Here is a 25,850-nt window from a genome sequence, read left to right as displayed (position 1 = left end):
CACTAACCTTTCATTCCTAAAGCATGCACACAGGCAGTCTTTAATAATTTAAAGAGATTTCTATAATGAAGAAGTCATACTGATGAACTCAGTAGGAAAATACTAATACTATTAATATTAAATAAAACAAATAATTCATTGTAGAAACCAGGCATAATAGAGCAAGAAAAATAAATCCTAACTGCTCAAAATATTTTGCTTTTTCTCATGCCAGTTCATATTTTTTAAATCATAGTGACAGTTTTTCTTTCCTTTTGTTGGAGTACATGACAGCTATTCATATATTGGAGCAGGTGCAAAAGATAAATGGTTTCCCATTAAAGTCAAGAATGTCAGCATTCCATGTGCAATGACGGGCAGACCTCCATCATTTTTGCATAAGATATCTCCTGGGAAAGCTATTGCCAGACCTTATTACTACACTATCAACTTATTCTTATCTCAAATTGTGATTCTTCAAAGGCAGTCAGCTAAGTAGCACTTTACTTTTTAGATTCACCGAAAGGTGATGAAAGAAAATAGAACAGAGAACAAGGCTATTAACAATTTCATTTAACACCAAACAAATCCAAAATCTAATCTTTTGGATATAGTAGTGTGCATTTTAGAATTACGATATATTGATAATTATTAAATCTGACTATATAAAATAACATTTAAAAACTGAAAAAAGTGAGTAAATTATTTTTATAAATATAGAATTATGGTAGATTCTAAAATGAAGTAATCAGAGCCAGTCATGAAGAATTTAATTGAAAACATTATATTGTAATCAAAATATAACAAAAGTTTTTACTATGGCTTTTTAAAAAATTTCATTTGTTGTTTTTTTATAGAAACCCTTTTCCAGATGATTATAAATCAAAAGCCATACTCAGGCCAAGCGTGGTGGCTCACACCTGTAACCCTAGCACTCTAGGAGGCCAAGGCGGGAGGATCCTTTGAGCTCAGGAGTTCATCAGCCTGAGCAAGAGCGAGACCTCGTCTCTACTGAAAATAGAAGGAAATTAGCTGGACAACTAAAAATATATAGAAAAAAATAGCTGGGCATGGTGGCTCATGACTATAGTCCCAGCTACTCAGGAGGCTGAGGCAGGAGGATTGCTTGAGCCCAGGAGTTTGAGGTTGCTGTGAGCTACGCTGATGCCACAGCACTCTAGCCCAGGCAACAGAGTGAGACTGTGTCTCAAAAAAAAAAAAAAAAAAAAAAAAAAGCCATACTCAAGTTGTAGAATTAAAGGATGATTTTTTTCACAATTTATTGAAGGAGACACGATGACATAACATTTTATAGACGATAACACAGCACCTATCTGAATTCTTTTGAGCTAAGATGCTAAATTGGAGTTTATTTTGGTGAAAGGGGAAAAAAATGAAATTTCCCCAAAACATCAATTAATGAGATTTTTGAAAGATGTGTGAAAATGGCCACATGTAGAAAATTAACAAAAACTGGATATACTTTAAACATTCTAAAAGTTAGCATGCTTTTGAGATATGAATCCCTCTAATAAAAACATAAGATATATTTAAACCTCACTTAGAGACCATTATCCTAAGTGAAGTAACTTAGCAACAGAAAAATAAATGCCACATGTTCTCACTTGCAAGTGGCAGCTAAACTATGGCTACACAAGGGCACACAGAGTGGTATAATGGACTCACAAGGATTGAGGGGGAAGGGGGTGAGGAATGAAAGATTACGTATGGTGTGTATTGTACACTACTAGGGTGATGAGTACACCAAAATCCCAGACTCTACCACCATACAACATACACATGTAACAGAAGTCAACTTGTATCCCCTAAATCTATTAAAAAATTTTTAAAAAGGAAAAAAGTAAGAAAGAAAAAAACCTGGCAATGGTAATTTTATAAAGTCAAAACAAGTATGCCATCTGGTTATTCTTCCTAATTTTTCTACATATAAGTATCCCACCTTTACCCAGAGTTATGAGAATAAAGTTCTACTCTGTTGCAAGTTTAATAACACTTGAATTTCCTGGGCTCCATCTATCTATTCACTGTATCTTAGTGCCATAGCACTATATTTCCAACTGAAGAATGAGGCTGATTGGATTTACATGGCATGTATATCCCCTAAGAATACTACTGAAAAAAACTATCACCAAGAAAACCATAAAGGCAATTTGAGAGTACTAAAAATATCCCCTTTCACAATGAGGTTCAGCATCCACTCTAAAGTGAGGACAAACTCCAGGAAACAACTAAAGTGGAAAAAATAACTTGAGACAGGAGAGACAAGCTCAGTTGACTAGATGGATTATTACTTCCCGCAAGAAAAGGCAGAGGAAGTTCTGGGATTCTGGTGGAACAAAAGAGATTACTTATTTCTGCATTGCTGTTTCAGTTCTTTACCCAAAGTCAAAACTTCTGCCTAGTAGAGAAATCAATCTTTGATCCAATCAAGATCTATCTTGCTGGAGTTGCAGCCACCTCAACTTAGGCAAATTTAGCTTTTCCTAGTTCAAGTAATTCCAGCCTTAATATCTTGGAGGAAAACTCCTAAATATATACAGACTCAAGCTTCATTCATCCCCATGATGAAAGTCAATAATTTTTTTCACAATTTTGATATCATACAAACCCCCAAGTTCACCTGAAGCCATGTTAATTTTATATCTAAGTACTGCAAGTAACAACAATATCAAATATATGTTTATACTTTCTTTTTCCAAATTCCGTCTAACAGGCGAAAGGTAAAAAAAAGTTTGGTGAAACAATTATTAATTAATATATTAGAACATTACTGAATTTTAATGAAGAAACTACTTGGTACTGAAACAAATATGGCATAATTTTATCCTATTAAAAATCCTCTAAATATCAATCATTACCTCAAATTTACAATTATAGGGAGTATTTTGAATAGTGGGATTTTTTTGTAATAATAAATCTAAACAAAATTAGAATTAGAGTATTTATTTATTGTCTGGTAATATTGATGAGAAAATAATATCAGGCATAATCATAGGGTATAGCCTTCAATCTTGGAATCATAAATAAATTTATATCTCAGGTACTTGAACATATATTTATGCCACTTTATGTTCAAAGGAAATCTACATATGAAGATTGTGAAACTAGCTAGGAAGAAGATTATTCAAAAGTTCAAAAAAATTAACTGACCATAAAATCTTGTTTAGAGAGCTTTTTCAACCCTTATGTTCTCAAATTATTGCACAAGTCATAATGTAAAAGTAATGAAATACTCTACAAAAATGTTCAATAGAATTTAAAATTTTAACTTAAGGGAATTTGGAAGTTCAATCATTCTCAAAGAGGCTGTAAGGATGATTAAAATCCTGAAGGAAGCCTGAAAGAAAAAGGACACAGTCATTACTGGAAATATAATACAATGTTAACTCTCAAGTTTCACATTTCAACTAGAAAGCTTAAGTTCAAGGCCATTACACCAATTTTTATAGAAATGTTATGTTTTCCAACTCATAGTTCATTCCTTGAAAAGCTGTACATGAGTAATAATGATGACCAACTCAAATTAGATACACACAACTGGAATAAATTGGAAATGAAAAGCTTCTTCAATTACCCAAACTAACATAAATGATTTATTTCCTTCTGCTGACATGAAAGGGAATGAGTTGAATGTTCACGAGGGATAGCATTTACCCACCCGGCACTAAGGTTAGAGAGCTCACTCAGCACAAATATTCCCAGAAAGGGTTCAACTTGGCAGTAAAGAAACCATCTATTCCAAAAGGTCACCACATCAGTTCAACTTTTCGTCTGCTAAGAAAAAAAATTCTATCATAGTCCATCACCACAAGGCAGCAGCTGTTCTGTGGAATTATACCTTCCAAGGAGAATAGTTAGTCACATTCCCGGATGCAACTCCTCTATTTCATCAGACTATTTCTTGTCTTCCTGGACACCATTCTTAGTCGCAACTCCGTGTCTTTGCTCTGTCATCTCAAATGTCAACTTCCAAATATATTTCTATATTTTACATAGTCTTAAGCCCAGCTGAACATCACATCCTCTCAGTCAGGTCTAGTGCAACCCCAACGCCTTATAATGGCCTATAAATCCCTACATAATCTGATCCCTGCGTATGTCTCCAGCTACACTGAACTTCCAGTTTCTCTAAAACCCCACGCTCTATGTCATCTTGGAGCCTCCACCTGGCTTGTTCCTTCCCCCTACTTTTCTCTTCCCCTACCTTTATCATATTTTGGTCTTTGTTTAAACCACACTCTCTCATGGAGGCCTTCCCTATTTATGGCAAGTAGGTTTCCCGACCTCTTTCCCCATAATTTCAGTCCCTTCTTTTCTTCCCAGTGCAAAATTTTAAATTATTTTCCATTGCTCCTCACTTTTTTTGTAACCGTACTAGAACATAAGCACCTAATGGCAGAAATCATTGCCTGTCTTGTTCAAGTTGTCTCCCCAATGCCTGGCACAGGCACAAAGCAAAAACTCCATGAATGTTCAATTCATCAACTCCATTCTACCCCGATCTATTTTTTCCTGATGCCCTTTATTTTATCAGATCCAGAGCAAGATGAACTCATTGTTTACTCAATTTTATCATTACTATTCAAGCCAATATATATACGTACTATCTGCCAGGAACTGTAAGGTGCTGCTATTACAGCTATTAGTTACCAAGCGTTCATTTTGTGCTAAGCTCTGCTATCAGTACTTTATATAGGTTAGTTCATTGTATCAGCACGACCATGTGAACAAGCAACTATTTTTAATCCCTATTTTACAGATGAGGAAACTGAGACATAAAGAGGTTAATAATGTACCCAAGATATAAACAGTAAGTGATAGAGCTAGGATTCTACACTCCATTGAGTAAAACACAATTTCCACCCTAAGATGAGTACCAGGAAAAGAGGGGAAAGTAAAGTGAGCTGGAAATACAAAAGGAAAGAGATAACATCTGCTTAAGGGAGACTAAGAAAATTTGTTTGGAGATAGCAGTTAAGATGAGCTTTGAAAAAGAGGGTTTTGACAGATGAATACCAGGAATTGGTGCAAGAGGCCTTTATCAGAAAGAAAATAGAACAAACATACAGGAAGAAGAACAGATACTGAGTGTACATAGGAAATAGTAATAGTAGAGTTATTACATAATACATTGTCCCGTCTTTTGAGCTCAAATTGTGAAGGTCCCAAATTGTGTTTATATATGACTAGGGAATTTATCTGTGTCTGAAAAAGGAATGAACATGCAATCAAGTTTTTAAAATTACTGCAGACCTATTCTCTAAGTTATTAGAAACAATTTCTTGTTTATTATCTATTCCTGGTGGCTGGATTTTAAGTTTTTTGATGGCAGGCACCAAACCTATATTTTCCTAAGAGGGTTTATGAAAGCTAACTCTTGGAAATGTCAGTTGGCAAGAAGTAGAAAAGTCAGAGAAGACAACCAGGGAGAGACCAGGCATTATACCTGATGATGCCAAATGGTACAGTGACAAAATACTGTTCTTGCCCTCAAGAAGTTTATATTCTGATAGAGGAATGACTGGTGTAAATTCTTACAATAGCGTAAATATAGCAGAAGAAACAAAAAGTTACAGCTCTCAATTTCTACAAGACAAAATTATATTATTTAAAAATTAACTTTAATAGGTATTCAAATTACAGTGGTATTTTCCAGAAGTGTTTATACACAGCTTTTTCAAGATTAAAATCAGTAAATTTCTATGATAATGAGTACTTGTAAAATAAAAGCTGCAACACATAGAACAGTGAAGAGTCTCATCTAAAACTTTATTAATGTGGTTATCATAAATTTTCCTGAGTGAGTAACCCAATTCAGCATTGGCTTCTTATGTTCCCTGTCTGTGGCTCTCTAGTGTCAACGTTCTTGAACTGCAGAAATTTAAATAACTTTTTTTTTCTTTCAGTAAGAAGGAATTACCTTCAATTCTCTTCACACATTCCTACAATACTTCCATTAGAATACACAGTCCCAAACAACTAAAGACACACACACACACACACACACACACACACACACACACACACACCCCTAAAGCTTGTCCTAGGGAAGGGCTGAGTTAAAGGTGTGTGCACAGCCAAAGAAACAGTCACGAAAATAAACAGACAGCCTACAGAATGGGAAAAAATTTTCGCATACCACACATCAGATAAAAGACTGATAACAAGAATCTATTTAGAACTCAGGAAAATCAGCAAGAAAAAATCAAACAATCCTATCAAAAAATGGGCAAAGGACATGAATAGAAATTTTTCAAAAGAAGACATAAGAATGGCCAAAAAACGTATCAAAAAATGCTCAACATCCCTAATCATCAGGGAAATGCAAATCAAAACCACAATGAGATACCACTTAACTCTGGTGAGAATGGCCTTTATCAAAAAATCCCAAAACAACACATGTTGGCGTGGATGCGGAGAGACAGGAACACTCATACACCGCTGGTGGGAATGCAAACTAGTGCAACCCCTATGGAAAGCAATATGGAGATACCTTAAACAGATTCAAGTAGACCTACCATTTGATCCAGCAATCCCATTATTGGGCATATACCCAGAAGAACAAAAGTCATTCTTTAACAAAGACACCTGTACCCGAATGTTTATAGTAGCACAATTCACAATCGCAAAGATGTGGAAACAACCCAAGTGCCCATCAATCCACGAATGGATTAGTAAACTGTGGTATATGTATACCATGGAGTACTACTCAGCTATAAGAAATAACGATGATACGACATCTCTTTGGTTCTCCTGGAGAGAGCTGGAACCCATTATACTAAGTGAAGTATCCAAAGAATGGAAAAACAAGCATCACATGTACTCACCAGAAAACTGGTTTCCCTGATCATCACCTAAATGTACATCAGGGAAGGATACCAATTGGATATCAGACTGGGATGGGGGGTGGGGGGAGGGGATGGGTGTATGCCTACATGACGAGTGCGTTGCACACCCTCTGGGGAATGGTCATGCTTGAATGTGCAGACCCGGGGAGGTGGGGGGGGGGAGGGGATGGAGGTATGACTACATGATGAGTGCCAGGCGCACTGTCTGGAGAATGAGAACGGACGCGCTTGGGACTCTGACTTGGGGGGATGGGCGGGACATGGACAATGTATATGACCTAAACTTATGTACCCCCATGATGAGCTGAAAAAAAAAAAATACAAAGCCATTGTTTAGTGGTACACAAGGAATGTTTGAAAATTGAAAAAAAAAAAAAAAGGTGTGTGCATGACTCTCCCTTATTTATCCTACTGAAGGCACATAATTTTTTTCATTCATTCAGCTTTATTTTATAAATCTAGGCACTGGAAAACTGCTACTATTAATACAAAATCCTGAGGAGTCATTTGCTTCTCTTTGTTTCTTTGTCTCTTTCTTTCTCTTAGTTGGTATGTATGATAAACTAGGTACTGATAATCACAGAAATTTAGAGTTTTCACAGTATCTCAGAAAGCACCTAATGGAGAGGGGCCGGTTTAGGTGGAGTACCCCCACTCCTCCACCCCGGGCAGTACTGCTGGTAGATCACAGCGCTCCTTCCCACTGAGCCTGGGCACTGCTCAGATTACTTCTCTCCATGATGCCCCAGGTAACCACTATCTCATAAGATAAAACATTTATTGTGTATGACTCTCCTCTTAGTATATGAAATGTATCCTGCAATTCAAGGCACTTTGGAAGCTACAATCTGTTTTCAGCTACCATAGGACCTATTATTTAGCAAAGTGTTTCTTAGTACCTTGAAACATCCTAACAGTTTAAAAGCATTACGGCAGTTTGCGAAATAGATTATGTGTACGAACAGCTCTTGCTTGTGCCCTGCATTTGGGGCTCCTGACTACGGTTATCCTACACCCCAGCCCCGTATGTCCTGACTCACTTGCCCTGGGAATCCTTCCTCCAGCTCCTGGGGGACAACACAACCTCTTCCTATACTCTAGATTAAGGCTGTCCTGAAAGATCCATTCTTGGCCGCCTGTTCTTCTCTCTATATATGCCACAATCACTGCCGCCCATACTCATGGCCCCATGTAGACTGTTTCCCCATTTAGGTTTCCAGCCCAAACAGCCCCAGCTCCAGACTCACAATATCAACTCCTAGGTGGAGTTTCTACATGCAGGTTTTGCCATTACCAAGAATTTAACATGAAAACTTCATCTTTCTCTCCAAACTTTCTTGCCCTTCCTTCTGTTTTCTTTCTTTATGTTAACAGCATCACCATCTTCCAGTAGCCCAAGATGGAAACCTTGGAGTCTCTTCTTAGGGACTCTTTTTCACTCCCTACTTCTAATGATCACCAGGGCTTGCCCATTCTAACTCTGAAATGCCATTCAAGTCTGTCACCTCCCAATTTCCAGTGCCATCACCCTTGTTTAGGCTTTCATCTGTGCTCACTTTAATGTCCAGCATTCTCCTCCTGACTGGTCTTCCTGCCTGAATATTCCCTTTCTAAACCCTCCACCCAGTCTACTTTCCTGACCCCCTCAATAACACCATCAAGGTATGTTTCATTTAAAAATGTGATTATGTTATCCCCCATCCCACCTAAAAAATGCCTCCACATTCCTTCAAAAAAAAGGCTAAGTCACCGCACTACCTTTAAAATGAAGTCCAAATTCCTAAGTGTAGATTTCAAAGTTCTCCACAAATAAAGACCAGGTGCCTTTCTCATCACATAGTGTTGTGATTGAAAGTGCAGACTCTGAAGCCAGATTGCCCAGATTGTGACGTCGAGCAGGGCCACGGCACATGCTTGTGTAGGCTGAGGGGTCCCCACATGCTGCATCTGGCTGAGGGGCGGGTGTGGAAGCATAGTGCACACACCACTCACCAAACTGTGTTTCCGCACATGGCTGCTATAGGCTAAGAGAAGTGGAACCATTTTCTGTTTCATATAAAGGTAATATAAGGGCTTTGTCTCCTTGTCTATAAAGTATGATTAATACTAGAATTTACCTCAAGGGGTTTTTGTGAGGATTCAATAAATTAATAGGTGTAAAGCCCTTAAAACAGTGTCCAGAACATTATAAGTGCCCAATAAATGTCAGCTGTTAATTCCTCATCTTACCTGTTCCTCATACTTTGAGTAGTATAATTTATTTACTACTATTCATATATAATCTGTGCTTTTTCACCTTCATGCTTCTAATTGTTTAATTTTCTTCCTCTCCAGAAAATTTCCTCCCCTAGCAGCTTCAACGTCTGCCTGTTGATAAACTGTCCATTCCTCAAGCCCAGCTGGGAGGCCATGATTACCTGCAGGAAGCCGTACTTGATCCCTACGTACTATACTATGTGAGTTCTCTAGACTAACTCAACTCTCGGGCACCTGTGGACCTCTCTTATGGAACTTACTACACTGTATTTTATACTATCTAAACTTATACTTATTTCAAGGGCTTACCTTCCTTCAAAGATTTTAATTGTCCTACGATACCCTGTAAGTTTCCTCTTTATGTTCTCACGGTGCCTACAGAATTACAGTGACATAATAGGGGTATAATAGGTAATAATAGAACCATTTACTGAGCACCTACTATGTTTCAAGTACTATACAAAGTGCTTTACATACGGTATTTAAGTTACTTCTCACACAACTTTTGTAGCGTGATTTCCCTTTTATACAGGGAGGCTTAAGTAGTTTAACGTGCTTAATGTTAAAAAGCTAAAAACCGGTGGGGCAGAGATAAGAATCCAAGACATTTCTGGCTCAGAGGTTGAGCTCTTTCTACTTCATTGCAATATCTTTCCAGGCTCCTTCCCCTGTACAAGAGTTACCATTTATTGATTGTATATTATATTCTAGGAGCTTTTCCCACATTATTCCTAAATTTCCTAGCAAAGTATTAACAGTTATTATTCCTATTTAATATATTGCAGATGAGGAAATCAAGGCCCAGAGATATTAAACAATTTACCTTAGATTTCACAGCTAGTAGATTCCACATACAAATTTTAAACGTTACTCCAGAACTCTCCTACCTCCCCCAAAAAGCACTTGTCATATTTTAGGAGAATTCCCTTGAGAAAAATGCTATTGTCATTACTATTATTATTATCATCCACAGGACTTCATTTATGTGGTTTTATTTCATTTAGACACCTTTTTGACAGAAATCACCACTAAATACACTCAAAGAAAAAATGTGATCCCTGCATTATATTTTGGTAAACTTTTGCCTTTAGATATTGACTACTTAATTATCATAACTAACTTGGCAAAAAAAAAAAAAAGCTAATCCTCCTGAAAATTTGATGAAGTTTTACATAAAAGTGATCTTGATATTGAAAGGATAAAAACTGTTTATACAAACAGTAGGTCAGGAATATATTGAGAAATCCATATTTAGTGCTGGCCATTATTAATTTCACTAGATCATTAAGTTTTGCCTGGTATTTCTATTACATTCAAATTATTTGGAAGGTCAGGATAAAATAATACACCTAGAGAAATAAGTAGGTACTGATATGAATACCAAAATGAATCAAATTAAATGCATGCACAGAGAACAGAAGGAAAAAAGTAAAGATTCATCAGGATCAGAATTAACCATTAGATTTTAAAATAATATAAGAATATAAATTTGAAAAGAGAAATATTAGGGGGAGGAGTTACTGAAAACTAATTTGACTCAATTAAGAGAAAATAGCACTCAATACCAAATTCACATATATGCAGCAACTACCAAGATAATTGAACAATACCAAAAATATATACATGATTTGAAGTTACATGACTTGAATGTCATTATTCAATTTTACCAGTGCTATTTGATTGGGAAAATTCTATTGGTTTTGAGGGGGAAAATGTACAAGTGAAAACAGAAAAAAATTAATAGGACCAAAATCTTCCCAAGCAAAGAAATAACCCTTAAAGAGTATCCCTCATTATGAAAGTACTAGTTGCAAGTTCCCAGAGGATTCCGAGTAAAACTAGAGACACTTGCAATGCATTATAAATGTGTAATTACCATTTAAATGGAGGGGGAAAAGCTGGTGAGTGAAATGAGAAAAAGACATTTTCTTACAGCCAACCAGAAGCTGGCATTTCAGGCAACAATCTTCTAATCTACAGTCCAGTTAACAAAGCTATTGTCATTCTGCCACTCACACTCACTCTTAGCTGGCATTCTCCTCTGCCAGAAGGACAGAGTAGATTCAGTCTTTCTCTATGATTTTCAGTCACAATTTGCTCATTAGGCTCTGGCACGCTCAATACATAATTTAACAGCATATGTTTACCCAAAGATAGCCAAGAGACATAAAGGCTTCTCTTTAATTCTACCTTTTTAGTTATTTGGGCATCCAAATTATAAGATTAAATAAAATTTCATAGTAAATTTCTATGAGTTGTACAAGCATGATGATTAGAGACCATCTCATCTCACCTACAATTCAACAAAGGCTTTCCCTAATAATATCCCTGTCTGTTGCTTTGTCTGAGCAACAAGTTGGATGTGGAAAATATTGGCTTATCCTACAAAGGCATTGAACACCCTTTATAGATGAGGTTAAAATTTCATCATGTAGATTTCAAAACTCTGGAAGTGTCAAATGTGTTCTAATTGAATAGATGCATAATGAAGTATAAAGGGCAAAAGATTTGTCAAAAACTACACAAATTAAGTGAAAAGACCCCTTTCCCTGCCACGTGTGTATTTTGGAAGTCTGATCTATTCCTGTGGGTTGCTGCTACGTTTTTTATCATGAGATTAGCTAATTCTTTTGATGTGTTTGGCAAAACACATTGGAGTTAGTCAGGTTGGCATATATTGATTGGATTAATTGCTGCTTCTGTCTCAAAAAATTGAGTATTTCTGAAGTAAGAATATAAATGTGAAGCATGAAAAGATTAGTTAATCATGAAATGAAAGGCTGGGAATACACGATCAGCCATGTGACAAAAGCGATGGGGTTATAGATTTCATACCGGCTACATTATTCTAGCTTTCCTTTTGTATCTTCTTTTGGCTGTTTTATTCGGTATCTTTAAAAAATTCATTACAAGTCAGCGTAACAAGTTAAGCAAACACTTTCTTGGCTAGTTAGCTAGCCATTCGGTGATCATTTACATCATGTAAACCAGGAGGTCCACAAACTATGGCTTGAAGACCAAATTTGACTTTCTGCATGTTTTTGTAAATAAAACTTTATCAAAACACAGCAATGTACATTTGTTTATGTATTGTCTATGTCTTTTTTCACACTGCAACAACAAAGTAGCTGTGACAGGGATCAGAAGGCCACAAAAAGCCTAAAATATTTATTACCTGGCCTTTTATTGAGAATGTTTGCCAATCCCTGATCTAAAGTATCTCTTACTGTTCTAGGTGGAAATTATACTCTCTGGTACAACCTTCTACTCTTCCCTACTCTCTGTCCCTTTAGATCTGCTTTTTACTACCTCATCAAGTACCCCATTATTCAATTACAGGCATATCTCATTTTATTGCACTTCACTTTGTTGCACTTCACAGATAATGTGGTTTTTACAAATTTTACAAAAGGTTTGTGGCAACCCTACATTGAACAAGGCTGTTGGCACCATTTTTTCCAACAGCATGTGCTCACTTCATGTCTCTGTGTCACATTTTGGTAATTCTCATAATATTTCAAGTGTTTTCATTATTATTATATCTGTTATGGTGATCTGTGATCAGTGAACCTTGATGTCATTATTGTAATTGTTTTGGGCATCATAAAACACACCCATGGAAGACAGCAAACTAAAATGTATGTATTCCAACTGCTCCACTTACTGGCTATTCCCCCACCTCTCTCTCTCGCCCCCACCAGCCTCCCTGTTCCCTAAGCCACAGCAATATTGAAATGAAGCCAATCAATAACCCTACAATGGTCTCTAAGTGTTCAAGTGAAAGGGTCACACATCTCTCACTTTCAATCAAAAGATAGAAATGATTAAGCTTAGTGAGGATGGACTGTCAAAAGCCTAGATAAGCCAAAAGCTAGACCTCTTGTGCCAGTTAGCTAAACTGTGAATGCAAAGAAAATATTCTTGAAGAAAATTAAAAGTGCTACTCCAATGAACACATGAATGATAAGAAAGCGCAAGAGGCTTATTGCTCATAGGGAGAAAGTTTTAGTGGTCTGGATAGAAAATCAAACCAGCCACAACATTCTCTCAAGTCAAAACCTAATCCAGCCGGGCGTGGCAGCTCATGCCTATAATCCTAGCACTCTGGGAGGCTGAGGTGGGTGGATCATTTGAGCTCAGGAGTTCGAGACCAGCCTGAGCGAGAGCGAGACCCAGTCTATACTAAAAAAATAGAAGTTAGCTGGACAACTAAAAAAAAAAAATATATATATATATATGTATATATATAGAAAAATTAGCCGGGCATGGTGGCGCATGCCTATAGTCCCAGCTACTTGGGAGGCTGAGGCAGGAGGATCACTTGAGCCCAGGAGTTTGAGGTTGCTGTGAGCTATGATGACACCACGGCACTCTAGCCTGGGTGACAGAGCTAGACTCTGTCTCCAAAAAAAAAAAACAAAGTAAGAAAAAGAAGAAAGATCTCAAATAAACAGCTAACATTATACCTCTAAGAACTACAAAAAGAAGAACAAACTAAGCCCAAAATTAGTAGAAGGAAGGAAATAATCAAGCTCAGAGAAGAAATAAATGAAATGGAGACTAGAAAAACAACAGTAAAGATCAACAAAACTAAGAGATGGTTTTTTTAAAAAAAGAAAAAGAGAATTCTTTTCTTTTCTGTTCCTTATCAATAACTGTTTCAGCTCCAAATTAATTGACAAACCTTTAACTTGACTCAAAAAAAAAGAAGACTCAAATAAATAAAATCAGAAATGAAAGAGGAAACATTACAACTGATACCACAGAAACACAAAGGATCATGACACTACTACAACCAAACATACACCAACAAATAGGATAACCTAGAAGAAATAGATACATTCCCAGAAACATACAACCTACCAAGATTAAATCATGAAGAAATAGAAAGTCTGAACAGACCAATAATGAGTAAGGAGATTGAATCAGAGTAAAAAGTCTCCAGGAGTGGTAGTGCACACCTGTAATCCCAGCTACTTGGGAGGCTGAGGCAGGAGGATCACTTGAGCCCAGGAGAAAAGCAATCAAAGAAAAGCTCAGGACCTGATGGCTTTATTACTGAATTCTACCAAACATTAAAAGAAGAGCTAATATCAATCCTCTCAAACTCTTCCAAAAAATCAAAGAACAGGGAATACTTCCAAACTCCTTTTATGACGCCAGCATTACCTTAAAACCAAAGCCAGGCAAAGACACTACAAGAAAAGAAAATCACAGGCCAATATCCCTGATGAACACAGATGCAAAAATCCTCAAAAAATATTAGCAGACTAAATTCAACAGCACATTAAAAGAACCATTTCTGTAAGGGGGAAAAATACCTCTAATAATGGAGTTATCAGGTCAAAGAATGCTCCACCAAGCCCTAAATTTTAATAGATAGTGAAAGATCACCTTTTAAAAAGTTTTTAAAGATGCCCGATCCTGACAACAACAAAAGCACACATTTCCCTCACAACACTGCGTGTTAACCATCATGACTTCTTGCTCTTGTTTGCCCAGGAAGCCCTGGTTTATATCTGTTCTCTCATCATAAGCATTAATAGTGCCCCTTTCACTTTTAAAATGGTCCCAGTTTGGATGATATAAGGTCACCTTAGTGTTAATGAATTTTAAAACTGATTATGTATTATCTCTTTCCTGGAACACAGTCTGGCCTTTAGAGGGCCCGGTAAGCTTCCGGAAGGTTCCTGCATTCTCCTTCCCCTTCCTCACTGTTAACCTGTCCTGACTACTTCAGAAGCCATGGAAATATGGAACATGCCTCTAGCTGGGGACCTCCTTCCCGTGCAGACAGATATAGAACATGGAAATAAAATTATGCTGTGTGTTTAACCTTGCTGAAAGACAAACATGCACCTACACACATACAAAGTCAAATTTGTAACTGTGTTGTAATCCAAGTGATAGTCCCTAGCTGTCCATCATCAAATATGCCATGGATGTTGATAAGAGGATCCTAGTCCTGAGAGAGGTGTTGGGCAGGAAGACCTTTCAGCACCTTCAATGTTGAGATTCTGAGATTACAGTAGTAATAATAACAGACATTTATTATTTATTGAGGACTTACTGAGGGTCGGGGACAATTCTAAAAATTTTACCTATAAAATCTTATTTTGTCCTCAGAGTCACCCAAATAATACTTTAGTTACTATGATTAGATAATATTAACAAATGAGGAAACTAAGGCACAAACAGATTAAATTAGTTGTCCAATCTGTCATACATAGCAAATAGAAAAGCTCAGATTTCACCTAAGGTAGTCTGACTCAGGAGCTGTTACATCTCCATTCTCTGCTTCCTTCTATTACATGTTTCCAAGCATTGAAAATATGAATACATTTTAGATTTAATTTCCATTTATTTCTTAATAATTCTGATTACATTCCTGAAAAGTAGTTTAATGGGAAAGGGAAAAAGGCACGCAGAAAATTCATGCAATATATAATTTAAAATCTTACCATTGAAGAAACTTCCTCCTTCTCACTCTGGAAGATATATCTTTTTGGTTACCCCTCATATCCTAGGAGAAGAGAAAATAAATTTACCTTTTCAAATTCTTTCTAAGAAAAGTCAATGAAGATTTACCTAATCTTTAAAAATGTTAAACATAAAATATTCATGAACAATCAAAGGATTTCTTTTCTGAGATTTTAATATTATTGCTATTTTAATATTTAGGGCTCAAGTGGCTTAAGGTACTATCAACTTGGGTATTAATTTGACAAAGAAGAAAAGATCAAATATTTGATGGTGACCACAAGACTAGTTGTCTCCAGTGACAGAAAACCTATGGATACTTAATGAATCCCTAATCCCAGCAAATCATCTCTGAATTCATTTTCTAGGAAAGAAAGAAGTGTGGACCAAGAAGGATACTATTACTACCACTCCTGGAAAATAACTTCACAGGTGAGGAGTATCATGGTAAAATGACACATAGTATATATAACATTTTATAGGCTCCATATTTTCTTATTCCACAAGTCAGAAGTCTGCTTATTCTATGCCTTGTATAAACACTCTTAGACTACCATAGACAAATAGGTTACCAAAAATCTCCCAATTTGTAAGTCCAGAGGACACTTATAAACCTCTCTATCTTCATATTAAGACCCTCCTCTCTTGATCTCTATGACACCACTGCCTCCTCTTTTTTTCATCTTCTCAGTTCCTTTTACAGAATTCTGTTTCCCTTACTCAACCCTTCAATGTAGGCATTCCCCTTGGACTCTCTCCTGGGTGGAAAAGAATCCTGCCTTGTGAATTTGATTATATTTTATACCCTGCAATAAGCCTAATTATTTTCAATCTGTAAATAAATAACTTTTTCTACCTAAAATAAATAAATACTCAATCCTGTACTCGATTCAAAGTATTCCTCCTGGGCCAATGTGCTGTCAAATTTAAAATGGAGGGAGAAAAATTGAAATGCAGCATCATTCTCTGCAGTCCCCTGGTTTCATTTCAACCCTAGAAAAAAGCAGCAATTGCCCTGCATGTTAGATCCCTTTCTGAAACAACTTTTTAAAATACCTCATGATCCTATTACCACCAAAACAATTTCTATATAACAAGGTCTAGAGCTGGCAATGGAAGGCATATGTGCTTAACAGTTCATCCTTGCCCCTGAGGTTTACCTTGCTTCTCGTTCAGATTTTGTAATGTGAAAGTATGGTTCCCAGGCTTTTCCATATTCCCTATCATTATGCCCCTGTGGTCCAGAGCACCACAATAATCTGGATGCCTCCCCTCCCTGCAAAGTTTTATTTTTAATGGTAATTATAAAGGACTTTGCAGTATCCTTTCCTCAGCCATATTATTCAGATCTAAAATTTTTTGTGGTCCAATTATTTAGGTGAAAAGGGGATCATGGTTTTGACCCCAGTAGGGGTTCCAGGATCCAGGCCTGGGCAGAACATTGGTAGTGCCTACCCAGGAACTGTGCGTGATGAGCCAAGGAAAGCCCAGACTTGAGTCCTGGATGAGGGGGAGCCTCATAAGGAAAGAGAGTTTAAAGAATCAAGGTGAGAAGAGTGGGTAGAAGGTCAGCTGAGGAACTACATAAAATGAAGTGAGTTAATCTGGGAAAGCCCGCAAGGACTCCTTAAGGCAAAGGTCATCTTTTGTTAAGTTGCTTTTGTGGAGTGAGATTTGGGAAAAATGGGGAAGCTATTAATAACCCCAATAGGGTTGGAAATTTTTAATTCTTCTCTGTCAATATTGTGTTTTTACCAATACTAGCTTAGTTATTGAGGTTACCAAAATGTGTCTTAGAAATGAGAACAATGAAATCTGTTGTCATGTGTCCTACTCATACTTTAATTTTGATGCTTGAAACAAATATGGGGAAGATTTCCAGCTGTTACTGAAAGAGTCTGGGCCATTCTATCAAATAAATAAAAACACTTGCCAGAAGCATTCCAGTGATGAACAGGAGCTGTTGCGTCTCTTCCATAAACATAGACTTGACGTCTGTTCAAAATGATGGTAAATTTAGAATTAGGTTTATTTTCAGAATAGTTAAGGTGAAGTTGGAGTTATTTATTTAATTAGAGTACATTTATGCAATATTTTATCATTGCTTTATTAAATTAAATTCTCCTTTTATCTACCCACCAGGAGAATTGAAGCATTTGACTAAAAAAACAATTAAAATAAATGGAATATCATTTAAAATATCAATAAGTTAGCAATAGAACTAAGAATTGCAACATGGCTAAGAAGTCCACAGGGCTGGGGAAAGAGGAAAGATTTCAAAGATCTCCATCCTCTCTTATCAAAGTGAGACAGGGAATCTGCCCACAAACACAGTGTACCACTACTACAGCCTACAAACAGCTAGCAACTGGGAAAACCACCACACTAAGGATATCTATAACCACGGCATTTATCCAGAACCTAGAGCACCATCAAAGTACCCACAAACAAAGCCAAATGTTCTTACCCAACATATGGTACAAATACACCCATATGATGGGTGGGGGGAGGAGATATCCAAATTGGGAAAGAGGAAGTCAAGCTATCGCTTTTTTGCTGATGATATGATCTTATATCTAGAAAACCCCAAAGATTCCACCAAGAGACTCTGGAATTGGTAAATAAATTCAGAAAACTCTCAGGTTACAAAATCAATGTACACAAATTAATAGCATTCCTATACAACAATAATAGTCAAGCTGAGAGTCAAATCAAAGACTCAATGTCATTCACGATCGCTACAAAGAAAATAAAATACCTAGAAATATACTTAACCATGGAGTTGAAAGATCTCTACAAAGAGAAGTATGAAACACTGAAGAAAGAAATTGCAGATGATACAAACACATGGAAAAACATATCTTTGTCATGGATTGGCATGATCAACATCGTTAAAATTTCTATACTACCCAAAGTGATTTACACATTCAGTGCAATCCCCATCAAAATACCAACGTCATATTTCACAGATTTAGAAAAAATAATTCTATGCTTTGTTTGAAACCAATAAAGAGCCTGAATAGCCAAAGCAATCTTAAGCAAAAGGAACAAATCTGGAAGTATCAGGTTATCAGACTTCAAACTATACTACAAGGCTCTAGTAACTAAAATAGCATCGTTTTGGCACAAAAATAGAGACATAGACCAATGGAACAGAACAGAAAACTCAGATATAAAACCAGCCACATACAGCCAACTGATCTTTGACAAAGCACACAATAATATACACTGGGGAAAAGAATCCCTATTACACAAGTGGTGCTAGGAAAATTGGATAGCCATATGCAGAACGATGAAACAGGATCCGTATCTCTTACCACTCATAAAAATTAATTCAAGATGTATAAAAAACTTAAATGTGAGTCATAAAACCATAAGAATTCTAGAAGAAAATGTTAGAAAAACTCTTCTAGATATTGGCCTAGGCAAAGAATTTATGCAGAAGACCCCAATGGCAATCACATCAACAACAAAAATAAATAAATGGCATTTGATTAAATTAAAAAGCTTCTGCACAGCCAAGGAAATAATCAACAGAGCAAATAGACAACTTACAGAGTGGGAGAAAATATTTGCAAACTACACATCCCACAAAGGACTAATAACCAGAATCTACAAAGAACTCAAGCAAATCAGCAAGAAAAAAATCAAACAACCCCATCAAAAAGTAGGCAAAAGATGTGAACAGAAACTTTTCAAAAGAATATAGACAAATGGCCAATAAACATATGAAAAAATGCTCAATTTCACTAATCATCAGGGAAATGCAAATTATAACAAAATCATAATGAGATATCACCTTACCCCTGTTAGAATGGCTTTTATTAAAAAGTCCAAAAATAATAGATGCTGGCATGGATACAGAGAGAAAGGAATGCTTCTACACTGTTGGTGGGACTGCAAATTAGTACAACCTCTATGGAAAGTAGTATGGAGATACCTCAAAGAATTAAAAGTTGACCTACCATTTGATCCAGCAATCCCACTACTAGGTATTTGCCCAAAGGAAAAGAAGTCATTTTATCAAAAAGACACCTGCATTCAACTGTTTATTGAAGCACAATTCACAATTGCAAAGATGTGTAGCCAACCCGAGTGCCCATCAATTCATGCATGAGTGGATTAACAAAATGTGGTGTGTGTGTATGTCTATATATATGTATACACCATGAAATATTACTCAGCCATGAAGAAGGGTGACTTAATGCCTTTTGTAACAATTTATATGGAAGTGGAGATCATTATCCTAAATGAGGCATCTAAAGAATGGAAAATAAACACCACATGTACGCACTATTACATTGGAACTAATCAATGAGCACACGTGTACATAGAGGAAAGTAAAACTCAGTGGAAATCAAGCAGGAGGGCGGGCGGAGGAGGGGATGGGCAATAAGCTACTTAACAGGTAGAATGAACACTATTTGGGTGACAGGCACACTTATAACCATGATTAAAGCTTTATAAAAGTGATCCATGCAACCAAAAATAGTTATATCCCCATAATACTTTGGAACACCCCCTCAAAAACCCCAACTGCTTCTTTACTTTCTTTGTCTCCTTAAGAGGATGTAAGCTCAACGAAGGTAAGGATCAGACCTTTTTTGTTTACCATTATATCCCTAATGACAATGACACTGCCTAGTATATAATAAATACTCAATAAGTATTTGCTAAAACAATAAATGAGCACCAAGAGGCATTAGGTACATAGGCAATCAAAGGTTTATATTCTCTAACATTTAGAACTTTTAAAAGTGCTTTAATTCGGCTGGGTGCAGTAGGTAACATCTGTAATCCTAGCAGTCTGGGAGGCTGAGGGGGGAGGATTGCTTGAGCAGAGGAGTTCGAGACCAGCCTGAGCAAGAACAAGATCCCGTTTCTACTAACAATAGAAAATTAACTGGGCATGGTGGCCCACGCCTGACTCAGGAGGTTGAGGCAGGAGGATGGCTTGAGCCCAGGAGCTTGAGGTTGCTGTGAGCTACGATGATACCATTACACTCCACCTGGGGTGACAGAGCAAGACTCTGTCTCAAAAAAAAAAATAAAAAAGAAAGTGCTTTAATTTTTATAATTATGTCTGCTGGGTAACAAGAATATTAGATCAAATGCAGCAATCAATATTTTGATGCTTCATTGGTCATTCAAGGATATTTTTAAAAAGAAAGATCGATGTATCTAGAACTCAACCAGGATTTTTGGATTATAAAGTGCAATAAGCCCTTAATAAGATAAATTCCTCTAACAGAATACAGTACTAATTGAATTAACCAGGTCTAGAAGATCTCTAGAAGAAATTCAAAAAGAAGTGATGGTGGATAAATAGCAGAGTTAAACCAGAACTGCGTACAATTGTTGAACTACATTTGCAAAGAGGTGTGAGGGTTTTTCAATTGAATTGTAGATGAAAGAAGCTTCAGGGATGAATGTTTGTCAGGCCCCTACTCTTAACAGCATAATTTGCCACTTTACTCACAAGTACTATACAAGAAAGTGATGACAGTTACAGGAAGACAGGATCCTGAGAAGAAAATATAAAAAAGAAAAAAAAAAAATCCACAAAACAGCCTCTTCCCATGCTATAATGTCCTCTATTGGTTCTTTCTTCTTGATTTTTTGGCTTGTTTTAGAGGTTATGAATAAGAGTATTCCATTCTATCCTGTCTTGTCCTTGTACGTTAACAAGAAAAGGACATGGTCTTGTAGCCAGAAAAATACAAAGTTTTAGACAAAACAGAGGTCTTAAGTAAGCAAACAAAACATTTGGCCAACTCTTATATTTTTATTAATGTTATTATAAGCACATTTTACTTACAGTTGGGCCTATCAGTGTGCATCTATCTTATCTTTGGGTCTATCTTATCTATGGATCCTTCTTATAAAGGGTGTACAATCTGAAGAAAGAAAATAATGCCATGCTGGGTTGAAGGAGAATGGGGAATAAACAAATTTGTTGACATGTATGGATTATGCAAATACTTTCCAAACCTTCTGTGAAATTCCTTTTAAAAAATTACTTGAGGATGTACTCCAGCAAGATAAAAAAAAAAAAAGAATCCTAAATAGAGGAAGATATGGGATCGAAAAAATCCTCTTAATTCAGTAGAGTAGTAAAAAGAAACTAATTTTTGTAAATAATAATAATTATTATTATTATTTGAGATAGAGTCTCACTCTGTCACATGGGCTAGAGTGCTGTGGCATCAGCCCAGCTCACAGCAACCTCAAACTCCTGGGCTCAAGCGATTCTCCTGCTTTAGCCTTCCAAGTTGCTGGGATTACAGGCATGTGCCACCATGTGAGGCTAATTTTTCTCACTCTTCCTCAGGCTGGTCTCAAACTCCTGACCGCAAGCGATCCTCCCACCTCAGCCTCCCAGAGTGCTAGGATTTTACAGCCGAGACCACCACACCTGGCCTAATTTTTATAAATTAGAACAGGAAGTCAGACGACTTTGAGAAGAATGTATATAGGAAAAAATGAATATATTTTAGCAAATATAAAAATGAATGATCACAGCAATGAGAATAAAGATATATGTGTTTTTGTTAATGAGAAGTAATAAAGATAATTAAAAATTCTGGAAAATGAAAAAGCTGTATAGAAAAGTCACAATGTAAACATGAAGTAAATTGAAATTTAGCATGATTTTAAGAAAGAGAATAAGGAAAGAGAATCTATTTGATCTTCATACTTGATAATTCTATTTCATGCAATACAGGGTAGTGGCAGAGAATTATATTTCCTACTTATACTTTGGTTCTTTAGTGAACAATATACAATCATAATATGTTTTATTCTTTTTAGTAGTTTAAAAATTTTAGACTTAAATTATATAGTAAGCATTTCAAGATATCATAGCCACAGAATGGAATGTAAATATTATCCACTTGACAAGGTCAAATTAATAAGAAAGCTGATAGAGTTTAGGAGATAGAGGGAGGAGAGGATAGATGGAAGTATAGGAATCTAAATTTTCTTATCTCAAATAATATGAGAAAGATTAAAATATAGAAATAAAAAACAGATTATTCAAAATCAAAAAAAATAACCAACAAAAGATTAGTAATTTTAATAACTCATAATAAAAAAAATAGTAATAATCCCAAAATAACAAAATAATAATATCTACTAACAGCAAAATAACAGCAAAATAATAATATGGATAGCGCAAGATAAATTTTTCAGCTTGCATGATAAGCAGTCAGTAGTTAGCATCTAAAGTTAATAAATTGCCAGACATAATGGGTCATGCCTGTAATCCCAGTGCTTTGTGAGGTGGAGGCAGGAGGATTGCTTGAGGCCAGGAATTCAAGACCAGCCTGGGCAACATGGCGAAATCCCATCTCTACCAAAAAAATTTTTTTTAATTAGCCAGGCATGGTGGCACATGGCTGTAGTCCAGGTTACTTGGGAGGTTGAGGCAGGAGGATCAGTTGAGTCTAAGGTTTAGTGAGCTATGATCACACTACTTGCACTCTAGCCTGGCTGACACAGTAGAGTGAAACTCTGTCTCTAAAAACAAACAAAACCCCCCCAAAAAACATGAAAAGGGGATATCACCATCTAGTTCAAATATCTGGAATTAACCAACAGAAGAGCTACAAATAAAACCATGCTCCGAGAAGGAGGTGTTAGAGGTGGAGACAGGGATGAGAAAGTTATACTTTTTCTTTTCCTTTTACAATTTTCTGTACTTTTTGAACTTTTTTCCCTTACCACGTGGATATATTATTTTTATTACATAAAAAAGGTAAAATATTTCCTGATGACTAGTTAGCATTCTCTTCAATGATATTCTCCCAAAGTGCATTCTTACTAAGGATAAAACGAACATACTCATGCAGGAAAAAGTACAAGGCGCAGCAATACCAAAGGAACGCTGTAGCTAATATTGCAATGAGTAGAAGCATCATCATTCCAAACATGTCAACTGAAATATATGAAAAAATACATTTTAAGTTAATAGAAGATCAATAATTTCTCATATTTTCATCTTTTTTAGTATTATGCAGTCTGATTCTTAAATATAAATTCACAAATCATTACTGAAAATGATACAATAACACATCACATATTCCAATAAAACTACCATTAACACAAAATCACCAACATTTTTAAATAAAATGGGTTGTTAAAGAAAGCAATATTTCATTTCTTTGTGAATTGGTAAACTATTAGACTACTGGCTTATTTTTTCCTTTATTTTACTTCTAAACTCATTTCTGGTACTATCTCAACAGATAAAACAACAAATTTCTCATGTTATTATTTCTATTAATATAAAGATGCATATAGATATTAGGGGATGGCTCATTGTTTGGGTTTCAGCAGTTCATCTTTAAAGAGACAACCAATGCTCGCTGGGAAAGAAAATTTCTAGTACTGGTAAAATTTTTTTTTTCCCCTCAGTACTATGTAGCTTATTAGCCTGGTGTACTGTAAAATGAAACTAGAAGGGCAAACATGAAATAGGAGACCAGTTTCTGTTTATACTAAGTATTAATACATGAAGTCTTACTTCGCTACAAGCTACAAACACATATAATTTAAATATACCTAATAGTACCTGAAGGAAACAGAGATGTGAGGGCAAATTTTATATCTTTTTCTTCAATTAAGAAAAAAATAGACAACTGGTTGTTCCAGATTGGGTTTTCTCATATAGTTAGGATTCACTTGGAAAGGCTTTTGTTTCAATTTTTTTGGAAAACTCTCTTGAAAGATACTGGTACATTTTCCTGCCTTGGTAAATACCATACAATATATCAGAAGTCCAACATTACAGATATAATTTAACTCTAATTTAAAGATTCTTTGATGATTGAGATTTATTCAGTCCTAGGAAATCATCATTCTGAACAGCAATTCTCAGTCTAGAATACAGTAGCTGAGGAAATATAAGTCACAGTAATGCTACTAGACTCAATATATCTTCATCCCAGTACTGGCCTATAAGAATACAAACATCCCTTAACTGGGTTATGGATATCCTATACCAAAGATTTTTAGAAATGGAAATTTAGTACTGGTATGGCAAGGCATCCACCAATCAGAATGAATGCTGACAATTTGAACCAACACTGGCTGGAAACAACCAATAAGCCTGTATCAGGGAAACACCAATGAACAGCTCTGGACTAGCTATATTTTAATATGCAAAACAAATATAATAATTTATAATCTTTCAAATGTAGCAAATCAATAGTACTTGCAAGTCAACTGAAATAAAGTACATAAACATTTAAATAAGGACGACCTACCTGTACAGTTTAACCAATATGCAGAACTGAATCGACATCCAAAAGATGGAAAACAATATTTTTTGCAAGCCCTTTCTTCACTGCACCAAATACACTGTATTTGGAAAGGAAAAAAATAAAAGCAGTTCAAGTACAATAACCACAATCCCCTAGTAAGTTTTCAGTACTACTTCAATAAGTATTTAATAAATAATAGCCATCATTGTCCTTATTATTTTATAATTATTATTTGTAGTAGATGCCCTTGGTGGCTGTCCCAGATCCCCCTTAGCTGCAGTGAGTGTTGGCTGCCAATGGCTCACAGCCTCCCCTCTTCTTGAACGATTGCCCTCGGTGGATGAGAACCACCTAGCCCATGAGGTTACTATTTCCCTAGGCCAGTGACTGACTGATACAGGTTTCCAAACAGTGGGCATCCTTGCCATGTGACTTTTTGCTCAAGGGCTGCCCATGTTTCAGGCTTTAGCCAAGACCTCATCTTTTCTTGGCTCTTGTCCTTTATCCTCCCTGAGACTCTCACCTCTTCATTGGATTTTCCTGAAGAGCAGTCACTCAAAAATCACATGCACCTAAATCCCTTTCTCAGACTGCTTTTACGGAACTAAAGAAAGACAATATTTCACAAAGTAGTAATAACTGCAGTAGATAGTTTTTAAAATCTCGTCTACACAGTTTCCTATTCCCCTTGTCTACAGCACCCTCTCTTTCCTCTGGGTTTCCTCCTCTGTTGAATGTGGCCCTGGTGGTGCTATCAACAGGCCTTACCTTACCCCTCTTCGCTCATATAATCACATGGAAATAGAAACACTGAATTCCAAGTCACTTGTTGAAGCAAAAGCACAAAGGTGAAAACCATTGTGGGAGTTAAGACTAGAACCTAGAAGAGTCAAAAAATGCAGACAGAGTGGTAAAAACTGGCCGTCACTTACATAGGGCCTACCATTTGACAGGTCCTGTTCTAAGCCCTTCATATGTATATTAACTCATTTCATCCTTATGA

At 36.3% G+C, this 25,850-nt stretch overlaps 1 protein-coding gene and 1 long non-coding RNA gene across 2 annotated transcripts in view; both read right to left on the bottom strand.

Moving 5' to 3' along the window:
• Nucleotides 1-3,216: 3,216 nt before the first annotated feature.
• On the bottom strand, nt 3,217-15,603 carry LOC123647141. The gene is made up of 2 exons (XR_006738144.1): nt 15,566-15,603; nt 3,217-3,337 (listed from the first exon to the last, which is right to left on the bottom strand). It is a non-coding gene; the product is annotated as an uncharacterized LOC123647141 (long non-coding RNA).
• A 10-nt stretch (nt 15,604-15,613) lies between these two features.
• PTTG1IP2 (PTTG1IP family member 2) overlaps nt 15,614-25,850 on the bottom strand; it is a 28,086-nt gene continuing 17,849 nt past the window's right edge. The window contains exons 3-6 of the mRNA XM_045564149.1: nt 24,851-24,944; nt 23,427-23,520; nt 17,518-17,588; nt 15,614-15,627 (exon numbers count right to left, since the gene is read on the bottom strand). Coding sequence (XP_045420105.1) covers nt 15,614-15,627; nt 17,518-17,588; nt 23,427-23,520; nt 24,851-24,944 — 273 coding nt within the window. The remainder of the gene's footprint in view (nt 15,628-17,517; nt 17,589-23,426; nt 23,521-24,850; nt 24,945-25,850) is intronic.

Source organism: Lemur catta, chromosome 11, assembly GCF_020740605.2.
Source record: "Lemur catta isolate mLemCat1 chromosome 11, mLemCat1.pri, whole genome shotgun sequence".
In the NCBI taxonomy this organism is placed as follows: Eukaryota; Metazoa; Chordata; class Mammalia; order Primates; family Lemuridae; genus Lemur; species Lemur catta.
Note: the sequence above shows the minus strand (reverse complement) of the source record. Positions and strands in the feature narration are given on the sequence as shown.